A 17,511-nucleotide genomic window follows, 5' to 3' on the forward strand; every position below is an offset into this window, starting at 1 on the left:
TTAATATATTTATAGTAGCAAATTTACAGAATTTCTTCATGGAACATGATCTTTACTTAATTTCCTAATGATTTTTGCCAGAAAAATCAATAATTTTGACCCATACAATGTAATTTTGGCTATTGCTACAAATATACCCCAGCGACTTAAGACTGGTTTTGTGGTCCAGGGTCACATATATGCACCTTGGTGAGCATTAGCGTCTTGAAAAATGTTAAAAAAATCTTGCAGACCAAGCTTTTAAACTGTACATCATCATTGTTTTTAACTCTTATGCAGTAGATTCAGACTCTGTGACTCAAGACAATGTGTGCTTCTGCACCATGGCTCAAAAGTAATATTTTTTGTATTGTATTGTACCATTATTATTCAGTTTTATCTGAGATATTTATCAGCTGCTCCTCTGTCACTGCAGTTATCTGCTGTTCTTCGAGCAGAAATGTCTAAGGAGCAGTTTGTGAGATAAATCTTAGGTCAGATCTCAAAGCATTGTATCCTTACCTTTTGTTCCTGCCTTTCTTGATTTTTCACACCAGTCATCACACACAGACAAACACTACAAACCACAAAGCTTATAAAAATCTCATAAGCTGTGAGCCTGAAGCTGATTTATTCAGTCAGCTTGAAGTAGCAGTGCCGCTAGAGTCCACTAGAGGTCTCTAACAGCTCTAGAGTAGCTGTAAGACTCAAAGCTGAAAGTTCATTTCACTAATGTTTTAATTTATGCCTTAAAAACATAGTTTGGTAATGAAATCATCTGTAGTCATGAATGTCTTTTTCTACAGAAACAAGACTCGGCCACCCTGGATATGGAGCGTGCCAATAAGGAGATTGACGTGTTGAGGAAACAGTGTGAGGCCATGTCCCAGGAACTGAAGGAGGCCGTGCAGGAGGCCGAGGTGGCCAAGTGTCGCAGAGACTGGGCCTTTCAGGAAAGAGACAAGATTGTTGCTGAGAGAGAGAGCATACGGTAACATTTGCCACTGAATGAATCAGTCTAGGAGTTTAATGATATGCAAGTGCAGATGCTGGAGCGTGTCTTTGTTGTGTGTTGGCAGGACTTTGTGTGATAATCTGCGCAGAGAGAGAGACCGTGCCGTGAGCGATCTGGCCGATGCCCTGCGTAACCTTGACGACATGAGGAAACAGCGGAACGATGCAGCCAGGGAACTTAAAGAGCTCAAGTAAACACTTTTAGTCCTGCTTTTCTGACAATCTGACAGTCAGTTGTTAACAGATAATATACAGAAAATATGGTGTGTTTAATGAAATGTAAAACTGGCCTTTAGATTTCTAAATTTTATTCAAATAAAGGTCTGAACAATCCAAAGCCCCAAAATATGTGGCTATGAAATTTAAATAAGAATTTTCTGTTATGGAATGTTTATAGTAATTGTTCAAGATCGCAGCCATAATAAGTTGTAAATGTCAGCAATAGCAGTTGTAATAATAATAATACTACTAGTAATAAATGAAGTAGTAATATAATAACAAATTAAACAAATTAAATTTACATTATGAAACATTTGTATTTTGTATTTACAGCAATATCTTATAAATGCATGTAATATCTTTGGTATGCATTTAGTAACAATAATAATAATAATAATAATAATTATTATTATTATTATTTTTGTTGGAGTAATAAATAACAGTAAATAAAAAGTAAATAAAGTACATAAAAAGTAAAATCCATCTATAATAACTTGTAAATTGAGTAATAATAGTAACAATAATAACAATAGTAATAATAACACCACCACCACCAACAACAACAATATTATTATTATTATTATTATTATTGGAGTAATAAGTAATAAAAAATAAAAATAAAAAATGCGTCTATAATAACTTGTAAATGGAGTAATAATAATAATGATAATGATAATAAATGAGGTAATAATATAAACAACTTAAACATAAAACTAATCAAAAAAAAAAATCAACAATAAAACACTTATTGTATTTTGTATTTACAACAATGTATTATAAATATATGTAGTAATAATAATGTAAGTAATAATATTATTTTTAGTATGATGTTGATGATAATAATGATGATGAATAGAGTCATAAATAATTCAATTGTTTTAAAGTAAAAAAAAGTTAAAAGTTAAAAGCTGCATCTATAATAACTTGTAAATGCAATATTATTAATAAGAATTTACAATTATAATTATTGTTGTTGTTGGAGTAATAAATAACAATGCATGTACAACATTTATTGTATTTTGTATTCACAGCAATATCTTATAAATGAAGGAATGATAATGCAAGTAATAATATTTGAATATACTAATAATAATAATAACAATAATAATAGTGATGATAATGAGGATGATGATGATGGAGTAATAAATAACATAATTAAAAAGTGTAATAAAGTAAATATTTTTTTTAAAAATTCACATCTATAATAACTTATAAATGCAATAATAATAATAATAATACTCATTATTATTATTATTGTTATTATTATTATAAGTAGTAGTAAGAGTAAGATAAGAGTGGATAAATGAATAAATAAATGCAGGGATGAATTAAGTTATAATGCAAATAAATAAAACAACACAATTAATAATTACATGAATAAAGTAAGAAATGAATAAATAACTAAAATAGCACACAAATGAATGTTCTAGATAGCGTAGCAAGTTTGAATGAGTAAATGACTTGCAGTGTGCGTTTTCTATCCCCCTCTAGCTTGTGAATGACAGGCAGGAGATAATTTTGCACTTTTAATGCGCAATTATATTAATTTATGGCAAGTTATTCATGACCCTTGTGGAATTAATTTTGGGTCCTAGTCTGCTAATTGGTAACCAGGCTCAGTCTCTTTTCTTTTTTGATCAAATTCCTGCTTCAGACGCCCCCTAGTGGTTAGTCCACTCCCATCAAAACTCCAGAGCACCCCCACCCTCTTGCAGTAGACTTTTCTTAAGTTTTTTATGTCACTGATGCCCTCCAGGCTTTCCTCTCTCTGAGTCTATGAATCTTAGTGACAGTTTGCCAGTATTCCCCAACTACATGATCCTGTTTTTTTTTTTTTTTTTGTTTCTACCCAATTTTAAGGTTTGACCTTGATGCCGCTTTTATAACATCTCCATCTAGCACAGGTGTTACAGATTACACAAACTGTGGCATTAGATGCCCTGATGCCAACCCGTATCGTCCGGTAGGCTTGTAAAACAGAGGTTTTCACAGTCTTACATCAGCAGCTCTTCAAACAAAGAGAGATGGTCTTTACAAAGACTGTTGACACTTGACATTCTTGCTGTTTTGTGTTGGGTTTTGTGGGTGTGGGATGAATTAGATGACTGTTTGGAGCGATGAGAGAGAAAATGTTCTGTCTTGTTTTGTGCTCTCTCTACCAATAAAGGGAGAAGATGGAGAGCCAGTTGGAGAAGGAGGCGCGTTTTTGCCAGCTAATGGCTCACAGCTCCCATGATTCAGCCATAGACACCGACTCATTAGAATGGGAGACGGAGGTGGTGGAGTTTGAGAAGGATCGGGTAAGAATGCTAAAACCCAAAGCAGCACAGCTAAAAGTCATAAGGAATAATGTATTGATCTTACAGGTGTGGGATCTTACAGTATTAAAAAAAAATATAAAATAAACAGACACACACACACACAGTGGAGATCAGAATTACAGAATAAATAAATAAATGCTTTTTTTTTTTATTTTATTTATTGAAATATTGTTAATCTTCATTGCTTAAAATTTAAAGGTATATTAGCTGTAGGTGTACCACTGTTCTACTAACATATTTGACAAAATATCCAAGGCATTTCAGCAAAAACCTTTATTTTGTAGAACAGTAACTATCATGAAAAAAAAGATTACAACTACAGTTTGGGAGAGTTACAGCTCAGCAAGCAATTCCAGCTGCAGTGCTGAACCATTTCCCCGTTGAGAGTCTCTGCGTATCCTGTATTCTCATGCATTTGCCTTACGTGGACTACCAGCATTTTTGGGGGACTTGAATGAATTGGTGTCATTGTAAACCTGCAATATTTGAAAAATCACAGATTTGGAATGACCAGCTTCTTGTGCAGTGGCTGTAATATTATGGCCTTCGTCTGGACAGTTTAAAAACGAGAAGTGTTTGTCATGTTTTGACCATGAAGAATAGTTTAAAACCACAATTAACTGTCTGGTTTGTACAGCTTTCACATTGGAGCATGTACACATTTTTGCGCTTACTATAGTAATTACATAAGTGGATACTAACCTTATACGTAGGGCTGGGTGATATGAGCAAAAAAATGATTACAATATTTTTTTTCAAATCAGCCGATATGAATAATTATCACTATAAATATTACATTCGATAACATTTTTAAAGTAGATGTTTAAAATAGGAAAGTTGTTAAAACCAGTCGGTTAATTGTGGTTTTAAATTATTCGTTATGGTCAGAACATGACAAACACTTCACGTTTTTGAATTCTTTACACTTTTCCAGTCATTTTTCCTTAACAATATAAATTATGATAAATAATGATAATTATCGTTATTGATTTATCGCCCAACCTTACCTTTACGTAACCATAAACCTAAACTTAACCCATATAATGACCTTATACAGGGTTTCTCCAGGTTTTTAAAATGTCTGCACGTTGCTTTTTCACGAATTAAAAGGTTTTAAATCAGAGCAGAAAGCCTTAATTTCATAGTCAGTGCATTAAATGTCGCTTACATGGTGGGAAATGACTGAGGAAGATATTCATTTTTATCTGTCATTTTCCAGTACAAATATTTAAACATCTCTAAGTGGAGGTATATTTGCTAGAGACAAATTGAAGATATGAAGTCTTGTTTTCTGACAAACTGAACAAAATTGAGTTTGTTTAAAACAAGAACAAATATCTGTCAGTGAGATGTGAAAACTAGTTTTCCCTTGGAATGGAATTGATTTTTCTAAGCCCGTTGGCAGATATTAGTTGTAATTTTGCTTTTTAAGTAAATGTATCTTGATTTAAAAGTCTTTAGACACTGGCACTGGAAAACAAGACTAAATTACTGAGAAAAAACATCATTTTTTGCAGTCTTATTGGAAGGTGCAGTAACAGTGATTTTTTTTTTTTTTTTTTGTTTGTTTTTGTTTTTTTTAATTTAAAACGTAATGAAGATTTGTTGGAATTTGTGTTTCCAACTTTAAAGTGTTGCTAAACCAGCACATTGTGGTCCTTCTATTTTCTTGGTCTTAAAGGAGTTCACTTCCAGAACAAAGATTTTCAATGAACCCGTGCCCTTGTCATCCAAGATGTTCATGTTTTACTTTCTTCTGTGTTTTTTGAGGAAAACATCTCAGTATTTTTCTCCATATAGTTGACTTCAGTGGTGCCTGCGAGTTTGAACTTCCACAATGCATTTTAAAGGCGGCTTCAAATGGCTCTAAATGATCCCAGCCGAGGAAGAAGGGTCTTATCTGGCGAAATGATCAGTCATCCATATTCCATTACTACTTCTTCAATACATTTTTAATGCATGTCTACATTAATAATAAAATAAAATGCCCACATTTCTGCCACATTACCATGGCGCTACTACAGTAAATCTATAATAATGATGGCAATTTGTAGGTTAAAAAGCCTTCTGACTGTGTCGTTGTGCACAGTGTCTCTCCTGTTTGTCAACACTGCAGGTCTTAAAAAGGTCTGGAGGTTGCTTTTTCACAAATTAAGGACTGAAAGGTTTTAAATCAGAGTAGAAAGTCTTAATTTCATAGTCAGTGCATTGTTGCATGCATTGTTAAAAATAAATATCCTCCTCAGTATTTTTGTCATTTTCCAGTACAAATATTTAAACATCCCTAAGGCAAGATATATTTACTAAAGACAAATTGAAGATATGAAGTCTTGTTTGATGACAAACTGAACAAAACTGAATTTGTTTAAAAGAAGAACAAATATCTGTCAGTGAGATGTGAAAACTAGTTTTCCCTTGGAATCTAATTGATTTTTCTAAGCGCATTGGCAGATATTTGTTGTAATTTTGCTTTTCAAGTAAATCTTGATTTAAAAATCTTTAAACATTGGCACTGGAAATCAAGACAAAATTACTGAGGAAACACATAATTTTTTTTGCAGTCCCTGGACCACAAAACCAGTCATAAGTAGCACGGGTATATTTGTAGCAATAGCCAAAAATGCATTGTATGGGTCAAAATGATCACTTTTTCTTTTATGCCAAAAATCATTAGGATATTAAGTAAAGGTCGTGTTCCATGAAGATATTTTGTAAATTTCCAACTGTAAATGTATCAAAACTTCTGATTAGTACTATGCATAGTTATTCATGGACAACTTTAAAGGTGATTTTTGTCAATATTTAGATTTTTTTTTTTGCACCCTCCAGATTTTCAAATAGCCAAATATTGTTCTATCCTAACAAACTGTACATCAGTCGAAAGCTTATTTATTCAGCTTTCAGATGATGTATAAATCTCAGTTTCAAAAAATTGAGCCTTATGACTGGTTTTGTCGTCCAGGGTCAATGTTCTTTACTTGGTCTTAAAGGAGAAGTTCACATCCAGAACAAAAATTCACATATAATGTACTCACCCCCTTGTCATCCAAGATGTTCATGTCTTTCTTCAGTTGTAAACAAATTGTTTTTTGAGGAAAACATTTTAGGATTTTTCTTTATATAATGGACTGCTATGGTGCCCCGATTTTGAACTTCCAAAATGCAGTTTAAATGCAGCTTTAAACGATCCCAGATGCGGTTGTAAACAATCCCAGCCTAGGAAGAAGGGTCTTATCTAGCGAAACGATTGGTTATTTTCATACAAATAATACAATTTATATACTTTTTAAAGTCAAATGCTCGTCTTGTCATACTCTGCCTGAACTCTGTTTTTTACGGTTCATGACAGTTAAGGTATGTCGAAAAACTCATGTTCTCCCTCAACTTCAAAATCGCCCTATATTGCTGTTTTACCTTTTTTGTTAAGGGTGTTTGATCTTCTTTGCATGTTCACTTTGCAAAGACTGGGTCAGTACTTCTGCAGCGATGTAGGATGATTTCAGGGAGAGAAAGGCAAGACGAGCGTTTGATAAAATAAAAAGTATTTAAATAGTTTTTTAAAATGAAAATAACTGATCGTTTCACTAGATAAGACCCTTCGTCCTTGGCTGGGATGGTTTACAACTGCATTTGGGATCGTTTTAAGCCGCATTTAAACTGCATTTTGGAAGTTCAGAATCGGGGGCACCATACGAGTCCATTATATAGAGAAAAATCTTGAAGCGTTTTCCTCAAAAACATAATTTCTTTACGACTGAAGAAAGAAAGACATGAACATCTTGGATGACAAGGGGGTGAGTACATTATATGTAAATTGTTGTTCTGGAAGTGGACTTCTCCTTTAAACAGGTCTTAAAGTCTTACCTTCATGATTCCAGGATGCTCATTCATTTGACCTTTTGGAGTTTTTTTCATATTGTCTGCCTCCGTTTGGAGAGGTCTCATCAGTCTCTCCATCGTTATCTTCCCAACAGGACGACATGGATTTAAAGGCAATGGGGTTTGATATCGCAGAGGGGGTGAATGATCCATATTTACCAGGGGATTGTGGGATATTTGTGACCAGAGTGGACAAAGGAAGTATCGCGGATGGAAGATTGAGGTGGATTCAGATATTGAGTGTTTTTCAGATAATGGCCTCTGGAATGATTACACGCTCATTTCCCAGTTCATAGTTTTGTCCTGACGGGCCGTGCCTCTCTCTCAATAGGGTGAATGATTGGCTGCTGAAGATAAATGATGTGGACCTGACTAACAAAGACAGGAAGCAGGTCATCAAAGCCGTACTTAATGGAGGAGGGCTGATCAATATGGTCGTTCGCAGGAGGAAATCTTTAGGAGGAAGACTGGTTACTCCTGTCCACATTAATCTTATCGGACACAAAGGTATCACTTACTTCTGCAACATCCCACGACTCATTTTACCCTTTCTGTGGCTAATTTCCTTTGTTTTCTTATTAATGACTCTTGGTTTTGCTCTGCACCGTCCCAGACGCCGGTATCACTCTTGAGGGTGGCGTATACGTGGCTGCTATCGCACCGGGCGGCCCAGCTGCCAGAGAGGGATCCCTTACCATCGGAGACCGCCTGATCGCCGTAAGTCATCAAGAAGTCATGCGATCCTTCCTCAAATCGAAGGAAGATTGCTGCCGTCAAGGATCCGATTTGCTCTTATAAAAGTCTGACCTTAACTCTCATTACAACCTCCTAAATGAAGCAGATTTTTAATCTGGTTCCTTATCTTAAATGCATGGGGGCTCATTAGATGAACTGCAAAACAGATCCGCTCCTCTCCTTAAATGGAGGTGATGAGTATAAGACAGGTGATGTGCTAAACGATAGCTGCCACTCCTCGTGATAAGTAACACAGATGTTAATCCTGAGAGCGGATCAGGTGTCGCTTTCGAGTCCATGCTAGATACTGGGTGGAAGATATCTGTAACCTTTTGGCTCTGATATTGGCCATGTCGTATGGCTCAATCATCTGCTGGCTCTTGTCATTAAAGGGATAGTTCGCTCAAAAATGAAATTTACTCTCCCTCATATTTCTGAACTCACATGTCTATTACGGAGCGCAGAAGTATAAGAAGAAAAATAAAGGAAATTGAAGATTGCCTGTCTTTTTCAACTTAATGGAAGTCAGTGAGGACTAAGACTTGTGAACTTCAGAATGACAAAAAAAAGGCCATACAAGTATTAAGAAATTCTCCTGAAGCCAAACAATAGCTTAATGTGAGAAACAGATCAGAGTTTTTTATTATAATTTTTCAATGTCATAGTTATTATTCTTTTGCTTTCAGTTTCAGCTTTTTAATATTAGTATTTAGCCAAAATTATGTCACTTAGCAAGCAATTTTTGTTTAGTTTAGGTTTTCATTTGTTTAGTTGTTTTCGTTAACCTGGTTAATCTAGTTGTAATATTTAAATTTATTTGAGCTTTATTTACATTACATTTTTAGCAATTTCTAAACTGTTTTAATGTATTTATTTTCCAGCTTTTGGTTTTATTTAATTTAGTCATGTTAGTAATAAGTTTGGCTAAATACAGTTAGGTGCCAAGGATTTCCAAATTTTAATTTAGTTCAAGTTGTTCATTTAATATTTTTATTTTATTTTATTTTACATTATTTTTTTATTTTAGCTACATTTTAGTTTTATTTCAGTTTTTATTTTATTTTATTTGAGCTTTATTTTATGTGAGATTTATTTTAGTTTATGTAATTGTTTTATATTTTGAGATTTATTTCAATTTTTAGCCAATTTTAAACCGTTTTATTTTCTTATTGTTTTCGGTTTTATTTATTTTAGTAATGTTAGTAATCACCCAAACTTATTTCAGTTAGTTGCCAAACATTTCCAAATGTTTATTTAGTTTAAGTTTTTCTATTATTTTATTTTATTTTATTTTATTTTATTTTATTTTATTTTATTTTATTTTATTTTATTTTATTTTTTATTTATTTTATTTTGTTTGATGTTTATTTTATTTTATTTTATATTAGCTTTATTTTATTTTATTTTAGCTTTTTCTAAAAAGCTATTTCTAAACTGTTTTGATTTATTTATTTTCCAGTTTTGAGATGTATTTAATTTAGTAATGTTAGTATTTAGCCAAACTTATTTCAGTTAGTTGCCAAGCATTTCCAAATTAAATTTAGTTTTTCATTTAATATTTTATTTTATTTTATTTTATTTTATTTTATTTTATTTTATTTTAGCTTAATTTTAGCTTTTATTTTATTTGAGATTTATTTCCATTTTTAGCAATTTCTAAACTGTTTTAATTTATTTATTTTTCTAGTTTTTGGTTTTAACTTGGTAATGTTAGTAATCAGCCAAACTTATTTCAGTTACTTGCCAAGCATTTCCAAATTGTAATTTAGTTTGTTTTTCATTTAATATTTTATTTTATTTTATTTTATTTTATTTTATTTTATTTGAGCTTAATTTCAATTTAGAAAAAATGCTTTTTAATAGATTTAGTTAACAATAACAAAACCAGAACAGACTTAAGAACAAAACTTGGTGTCTATAAAGCACTATTTGTTTTTTAAAGCTGTTTTCAATGAATAATGACTTAGAGTTCAGTCTTTTCCTCCCATGAAGCCATCATATGACTTGAAAAGACTAGAAATATAGTGCCCAAGTAGTATAAGCCATTTTACAATACTTGAAGGTGCTTTTTGCTGTTGTGAAACTTAACAGCCCAAGTCTCAAGTTTCATTTAATGTCCAGTAAAATTCTTCAACATTTCCGCTGTTTTTCATAGAAGAAAGTCAGTCAGTTTAGGTTTGGACCAACTTGAGGGTGAGTAAACCTTGACAGAATATATTTCTGAGTGAACTATTTCTTTACGTTTAAAAAGATGGAAAGATTTATCTGAACTGGAGATCTAAAAAGTGCACCGTCCTTTCATTCGCCAGGCATCTCTTTGTCTCTGTTCTCAAGTTTCAGAAGTCATTTCTGGGTTTGAAAATAGAAGGATTGAAAAGTCTGCTGGCACTTTTCTTTTGGTGAAGCGCTGACCTAAATTTCTCTCTCCCTAGATAAATGGGATCGCTCTGGATAACAAATCTCTGAGTGAATGTGAGGCTCTGCTGAGGGGCGGCAGGGACTCGCTCGCTCTCTCCCTCATGAAGGTGATTGTTCTCTCACTGCTGTCTGAACGTGTGCGCCGCTCTCATTACCACATGCCAAGGTGCTGCCGTGACATTTATTCCAAGTCGTATTTGAGACGCCTGAGTCTGAGTTGGAATACCAACTCTGAGACGTTACTGAGGAAGTCAAGTTTGGAAAATTGGCTAGTTCGTAGTTCTCATTACTGCTTTCAGTAATCATCAGATAATTTGCTAAAAACCTCTGTAAATCAGTGCTTTTTTAGGCTAACTAACCATAACTATTGTTTTTGAATGGTTTAAAAAAAAAATAATCAATTTTTTTTATATAAATATGAAATTTAAATTTTAAATGTAAAATTGTAAAACGTCAATTTTCCAAATGCCCTCCTTCACAAATAAGCATGAAGAGCATGAAGTGGGGAGGAGCTTAGCGAAAAGTCAATTTGATACTGAATTAAAGAGAGAATTCACCCAAAAATGAAAATTCCGTGATTAATTACTCGCCCTCATGTTGTTCCAAACTCGTAAAAAACCTTTGTTCATCTTCAGAACACAAATTAAGATATTTTTAATAAAAACCGAGAGCTGACCCTTTAGATTTGTGTTTTGAAACTGAACAAAGGTCTTACGGGTTGGAATGATATGAGGGTGAATTAATGACAGAAGTTTCATTTTTGGGTGAACTGTCCCTTCAAATAAGCCCAGAGACCTGTGGCTAGCTAGATGAACAAATCCAAGCTGGTTTTGATCAGGTTCAGTGGGTTCACAGAAATGCACTTTTCCGCTGAAGATTAAGAGATCATTCTGAAAAAAATGATTAATTTAAATGCACTTACAAAAAATTATGAATTTAAATGCATTTACAGAAAATCATCCATTTAAATGCATTTTCAAAAAAATAATGAATTTAAATGCATTTACAAAAAATCATGAATTTTAATGGATTTACAAAAAAAATCACAAAAATAAATTTACTTACAAAAAATAATGAATTCAGATGCATCTACCAAAAATTGTGAATTTAAATGCGTTTACCCAAAAAATCATGAATTGTTAATGCATTTACAAAAAATCAAGAATTTAAATGCATCTACTAAAAATCATAAATTTACATGCATTTACAAAAAAACCTTGAATTTTAATGCATTAAAAAAAGTCAGGAATTTAAATGCATCTACCAAAAAAAATCATAAATTTAAATGCATTTACCAGTAAAAAAAAAACAACAACATTAATTTAAACACGTTCACAAAAAAAAATCATGAGTTGAAATGCATCTACCAAAAAATGAGTTGAAATGCATTCACAAAAAAAATCATGAATTTGAATGAATTTACAAAAAATCATGAATATAAATGCATCTACCAAATAATCATGAATTTTAATGCATCTACCAAAAAAAAAAAATGAATTTAAGTGCATTTAAAAAAAAATCATGAATTTAAATGCATTTACAACAAATCACAAATTTAGGTGCATTTACAAAAAATCATGAATTCAAATGCATCTACCAAAAATTGTGAATTTAAATATATTTACAACAAAAAAAACATGAATTTAAATGCTTTTACAAGGAATATAATTTCACCGGTGCCAACAAAGTTTGAGAGGGCAGCTGAAAGAAAATATCTGACTCAAATGTAAGTGAATCAACTAAATTTGAGTTAAAATTTAAGTTAAAAGCTGAATATCAGTTATTAAAATATAACTGATTGCATGTAATGCATTAAGTATATGAAATATAATTCATATTAAAAATAATTTTATTAATAATTAGCAACAAAAGCTGGGCAATTTAATCTTTAAAATATTTCAGTGTGAATTATTATTATTATTATTTTATTTTATTTTTTTTTGAAAGAAGTGTTATGGGAGGAGTGACTTTATTGCATCAAACATATAACCACTAAAAACCAATTCATCTTCCTGAACCTGAAAAGTCAGAGTTTCTCAAACTAAACTTGAACTTACCTGGGTAGCCACAGGAAAAAACAGCTTTGTGAAATGGGTCACAGTAACAGTAGTTTATGTACCTCTAAAGGTTTGTTTTATTGATGTTGTGTTGTTTTATTTATGGAAGTCGTGCTGAACCTGTCCATTAACAGTTTTTTCCCCAGAGCACGTCGGGGCAGAACATCTTTGAGAGCCTGAGGGAGGCCGAGAAATCCAACGGCAGAATCCACCTGTCGGATATCCATTCACGAAACAGCAGAAACCTCAAACACAACAGCTCCACTCAAACAGACATTTACAGCGGGGACACGGGCGGTGAGAGAAGGAAAACCAGGACTGACTTGGAGGACAGCGGTTATTCTGAGAGAAAGGTATTCCCGATCTCCACCTTGCATCCTAACACTCTCCGACCCGCTTCCGAGCTGGGACCGGCCCGCTACAGCGGCAGCGCCTTTCAGGAGGTCTGCTACGCCCGCTCGGAGTCAGTCGGCCCTGAATGTGTCACCCTGGAAACCAGCCTGGAGAAGCAGCACAGTGGCGGCACTTGGCCTAAAATGGTGGTGGGCGTTTCAATGACAACCGACAGCCCGGCGCAACTCTCCATCTACAGGTCGCCCAAGCAAAGAAAGCCCATTGATGCCGACACCTTCAAAAGGCCAGATACGCTATCGAAAACAGACTACCATTCGCCTCAGCCTTTGAAAGCAGACTCCGCCCCGACACCCCCGACCCCGCCCACACGTAGTGACTCCTTCAAATTCAAGCACAAACATCAGGGCAGCTCGGCTTCTGAGTCCACCATCACCGCCATGTCTGTTCACGAACCCAAGCAGGAGGACCGCAACGGCAACCTGTACTTCACCGAGGCGGGACGCGACGGCAAGGTTTTAAGCTCTAGGAAGTCCTGCGAAGAGGATATCGGTCGGATGCGGCCGGAGGAACCGGAAGTGAAGCGTCCTAGGCCCAAATCGGCACCGGCGCTCAGGCGCAGGATGACTCCTCAGACCATTCCTCTCCAGAGCTTCCAGGTGAATTTATAGATCCGCTGGGCTTGACACAGCCAGCCGTCCTGCCTGTTTTAATTAGCCTCTCAGCCTGAGATTGATCTCCCACTGCACCGGGAGGAAAAAGAGAGGGGGAGAGAACATTAGAAATGCTGACGCACGCCTCCCGATGATACATAGAAGATTAGCTTAGCGCTATTATATTAGTTTGAATGTTCTATAATATTAATTTGCTAATAATAGCAATGCAATCTAGTGTTTAACCTCTATTATTTTAGTATGGTGCATATTGTCTTAATATATGAAATATGTGACCCTGGAGTCTTAAGTCGCTGGGGTATATTTGTAGCAATAGCCAAAAATACATTGTATGGGTCAGAATTATTGATTTTTATTTTATGCCAAAAGTCATTAGGAAATTAGAGATATTAAGATATTTTGTAAATTTCCTACTGTAAATATATCAAAAATTTAATTTCTGATTAGTAATATGCATTGTTATGAACTTCATTTGGACAACTTTAAAGGCGATTTTCTCAATATTTTGATTTTTTTGCACCCATACAAACAAACCATACATCGATGGAAAGCTTATTTATTCAGCTTTCAGATGATGTATTAATCTTAATTTTGAAAAATTGACCCTTATGACTGGTTTTGTGGTCCAGGGTCACATATATTAAGTTTTATATTTATTATTGTTTATTGTTACTTAGATTTATTTATTATCATATTTTATTAATTATCGTACGTTATTATATATCACTGCCAGTGTAAAATTGTAGTGTTATATTGGTGCAGATACACTACATTTCAAAAGTTTGGGGTTGGTACCAATTTTTGTTTTTAAAACAAGTTTCTATGGAAACATGTTTCTGCCACTAAATAATTTTTTTTTTTTTTAAAAAAAAAGGTCACTGCAACTTTTTATCTCACAATTCTGATTTTTTTTTTTGCAGTTGTTTGTTATAAACTCGAGTTGCGAGTTCTGACTTTATTTCTCAGAATTGCAACTTTATTTCTTAGAGTTGCAAAATTTGACTGTATAACTCACAATTGAGTTTATATCTCCTAATTCTGAGAATTTGTATCTTGCAATTCTGACTTTATAACTCGGAACTGTAAGTTTGTATCATGCAATTCTGAGAGAGTCAAAATTGTGAGTTTATATCTTGGAATTCTGACTTAATTTCTCAGAATTGTGAGTTTATGTCTCAATTCTGATTTTATAACTTGCAATTATGAGTTTATATCACACAAATCTGAGAAAAAAATTCAGAATTACAAGTTTGTGTCATGCAACTGAGAAAAAGTCAGAATTGCTAGTTTGTATCTCTCAATTCTGACTTTATAGCTATAGTTTATATTACAATTCTGAGGAAAAAAAAAAGTTGTGAGTTTATATCCCGTAATGCTGACTTAATTTCTCAAAATTGCAAGTTTATATCTCACAATTCTGACTTTATAACTCGCAATGACGAGTTTATATCTTAAAATCTGAAGAAAAAAGTGCAATTACTAGTTTATATCTTACAATTCTGAGGAAAAAAAGTCAGAATTGCTAGTATGTATCTTGCAATTCTGACTTTATAACTCGAAATTGTGAGTTTATATCACAGTTCTGAGAAAGTAAAAATTGAGTTTGTATCTTGCAATTGACTTTATAATTCGCAATTGAGTTTATATCATGCAATTCCGAGAAAAAGCCAAAATTGTGAGTTTATATCTCGCAAGTACGACTTTATAACTCACAATTACGAGTTTATATCTTACAATTCTGAGAAAAAGCGCAATTACAAGTTTATATCTTACAATTTTGAGAAAAAAAGTCAGTATTGCGAGAGCTAAACTTTCAATTACGAGTTTATCTCTCGCAATTCTGACTTTAAATCACAGTTATGAGTCAGAATTACGAGTTTGTATCCCGCAATTCTGAGAAAAGTCAGAACTGTGAGAGAAAAAATAAGTCGCAATAACCTTTTTAAATTTTTTATTCAGTGGTGAAAACAGGCTTCCATAAGTTTCTAATGTTCCGTAATGCAGTAAAAACAGTAATATTGTGAAATATTATTATTTTAATTAACTCAGCAGTGATTAGTCCCATTCTTCAGTGTCAGCTGTGCTTATTCTGTATACTGTAATGATCCAAAAGTTTAAAAGAACATGTATTTGAAATACACTTTTTTGGTAATAATGTAAAAGTCCTTACTGGCAGTTTTCCTTGCTGAAAACAATTCTTTTCTTTTAAAAACATTTTCTGACCCTTAACTTTTAAACAGTAGTTAAGGGAATAGTAGTTTGGGGAAGAAGAAAAAAAAAACAAAACATGACATGATTCTTTTTAACATTTGTATTTTTTACTACATGTTAAATATTTAAAACTGACTTGGATAAATTGGTCTAAATTTTGTATTTTTTGTATCCACCTTATTCTTCAACACTGGAGTAAGCTTATGGGTGCGACTTCTGGTTTATTAGCCGCTATAGGGGAATAATGAGAAGAATAACGTAGATGAATAATGTGGGATAAACTGTAAAACTGTTTGCAGTACAAACCAGTGTGTTCATAATTAAGATAATGCATTAAAATAATATGCTAAGACACACCAGTTTTCAGTATCAAGCAGCAAAACAAGCTGCTTTGTACAGCTGAAAATAGCTGGGCGCGAATGAGACCGGAAGCCACACCCATAACATTTACAAATGGCTGGGCCTGCAAAAATAAGCTGGATATCATTTAAAGAAAGAAAAATCATTCAATCAGTTATTTTTGTAGAAATATTCATTCTAACTTTCTTTAGAACTGTATGCTGCATTATCTAATGCTCTGTGTGTGTTTGGCAGAGTTATTCAAATGATGGTGACTCCGTGGAGCAGAGGGAGATGCTGCGTTCCTCTCCTAATCGACCTCACAGACACAGCGTGGGTTTTGTGCCTACGGCCTATAATGGAACCCTGCCTCCCAGTGAGTTACAGCCGCCCTAATCAGAGCCATAGTCGCCCATGGTGCATTTCAATGCATCTCTTAAACAACACTCTTCCTACTCTCTCTGTCTGCTTTTGCTCTGTGGAGCATAGTTCATCTTTATTCCGGCCTACAAAATTAATGTTTTACTTAATTTTATGGTGAACTCAGACCTGAATAATTGAATTGCTCATTTATGATAATCATGTAGAATATGGTTCAATGAGCTTGTTGATTTACCGAATGAAACCCATTTATAATTTTCATCTTTGAATGCTCATGCCATTGCTTAGTATGAAAATGCGGAGCTCAGTTTTATGCATTTATCTTTTTTTTCCGAGTCTTTCCTACAGCAAAAGGCTATTCTTATTGGTGAGATCAGTTGTTTAATGCAGTGACATGTAATATTTACGTTTTAATTTCTCACCTAAAGATGTAAAGCACATTGTCAGGACTGTGAATTTTTGTAGAAACAGGACAAACCACTGTGGGTTCTGCTTGATGCCTGTCACATGACTATACAGTTCACATGGGGTTTGTGTGATAATGAGGTCTATTTTTACTTGATTTGAATATTCAAGCTTTGGCCGTGATGGCTGCCTTCCGAGCTTCCCCGCCGTCTGCTCATCTGTCGCCCAGAGCAGCTGGCTTTACCGGTGGAACTTGGTTCTGAACACAAGCAAAAGCTGAAGCATGACACCAATATGTGTAGTTTTTCAAATATTAATCTCACAATTGGCATGTCTTTTGTTATGAGAAAAGTTAAAGTTATAAAGTTGAAGTTAAAAGTTTGCGTACACCTTGCGGAATCTGCAAAACGTTAATTATTTTACCAAAATAAGGGGGATCATACAAAATGCATGTTATTTTTTACTTAATACTGACCTGAATAAGACCTGAATTTCACATAAAAGACATTTACATATAGTCCACAAGAG

At 33.7% G+C, this 17,511-nt stretch overlaps 1 protein-coding gene across 1 annotated transcript in view; it reads left to right on the forward strand.

Annotated features, from left to right (window-relative positions):
- Window positions 1-17,511, forward strand: part of dlg5a (discs, large homolog 5a (Drosophila)) — an 88,577-nt gene that overhangs the window by 42,134 nt on the left and 28,932 nt on the right. The window contains 9 exon segments of the mRNA XM_051126702.1: window positions 786-970; window positions 1,059-1,184; window positions 3,380-3,512; window positions 7,508-7,635; window positions 7,744-7,919; window positions 8,026-8,129; window positions 10,580-10,672; window positions 12,757-13,632; window positions 16,453-16,573. Coding sequence (XP_050982659.1) covers window positions 786-970; window positions 1,059-1,184; window positions 3,380-3,512; window positions 7,508-7,635; window positions 7,744-7,919; window positions 8,026-8,129; window positions 10,580-10,672; window positions 12,757-13,632; window positions 16,453-16,573 — 1,942 coding nt within the window.

The sequence above is a fragment of the Labeo rohita genome, chromosome 13, assembly GCF_022985175.1.
Source record: "Labeo rohita strain BAU-BD-2019 chromosome 13, IGBB_LRoh.1.0, whole genome shotgun sequence".
Taxonomy (NCBI): Eukaryota; Metazoa; Chordata; class Actinopteri; order Cypriniformes; family Cyprinidae; genus Labeo; species Labeo rohita.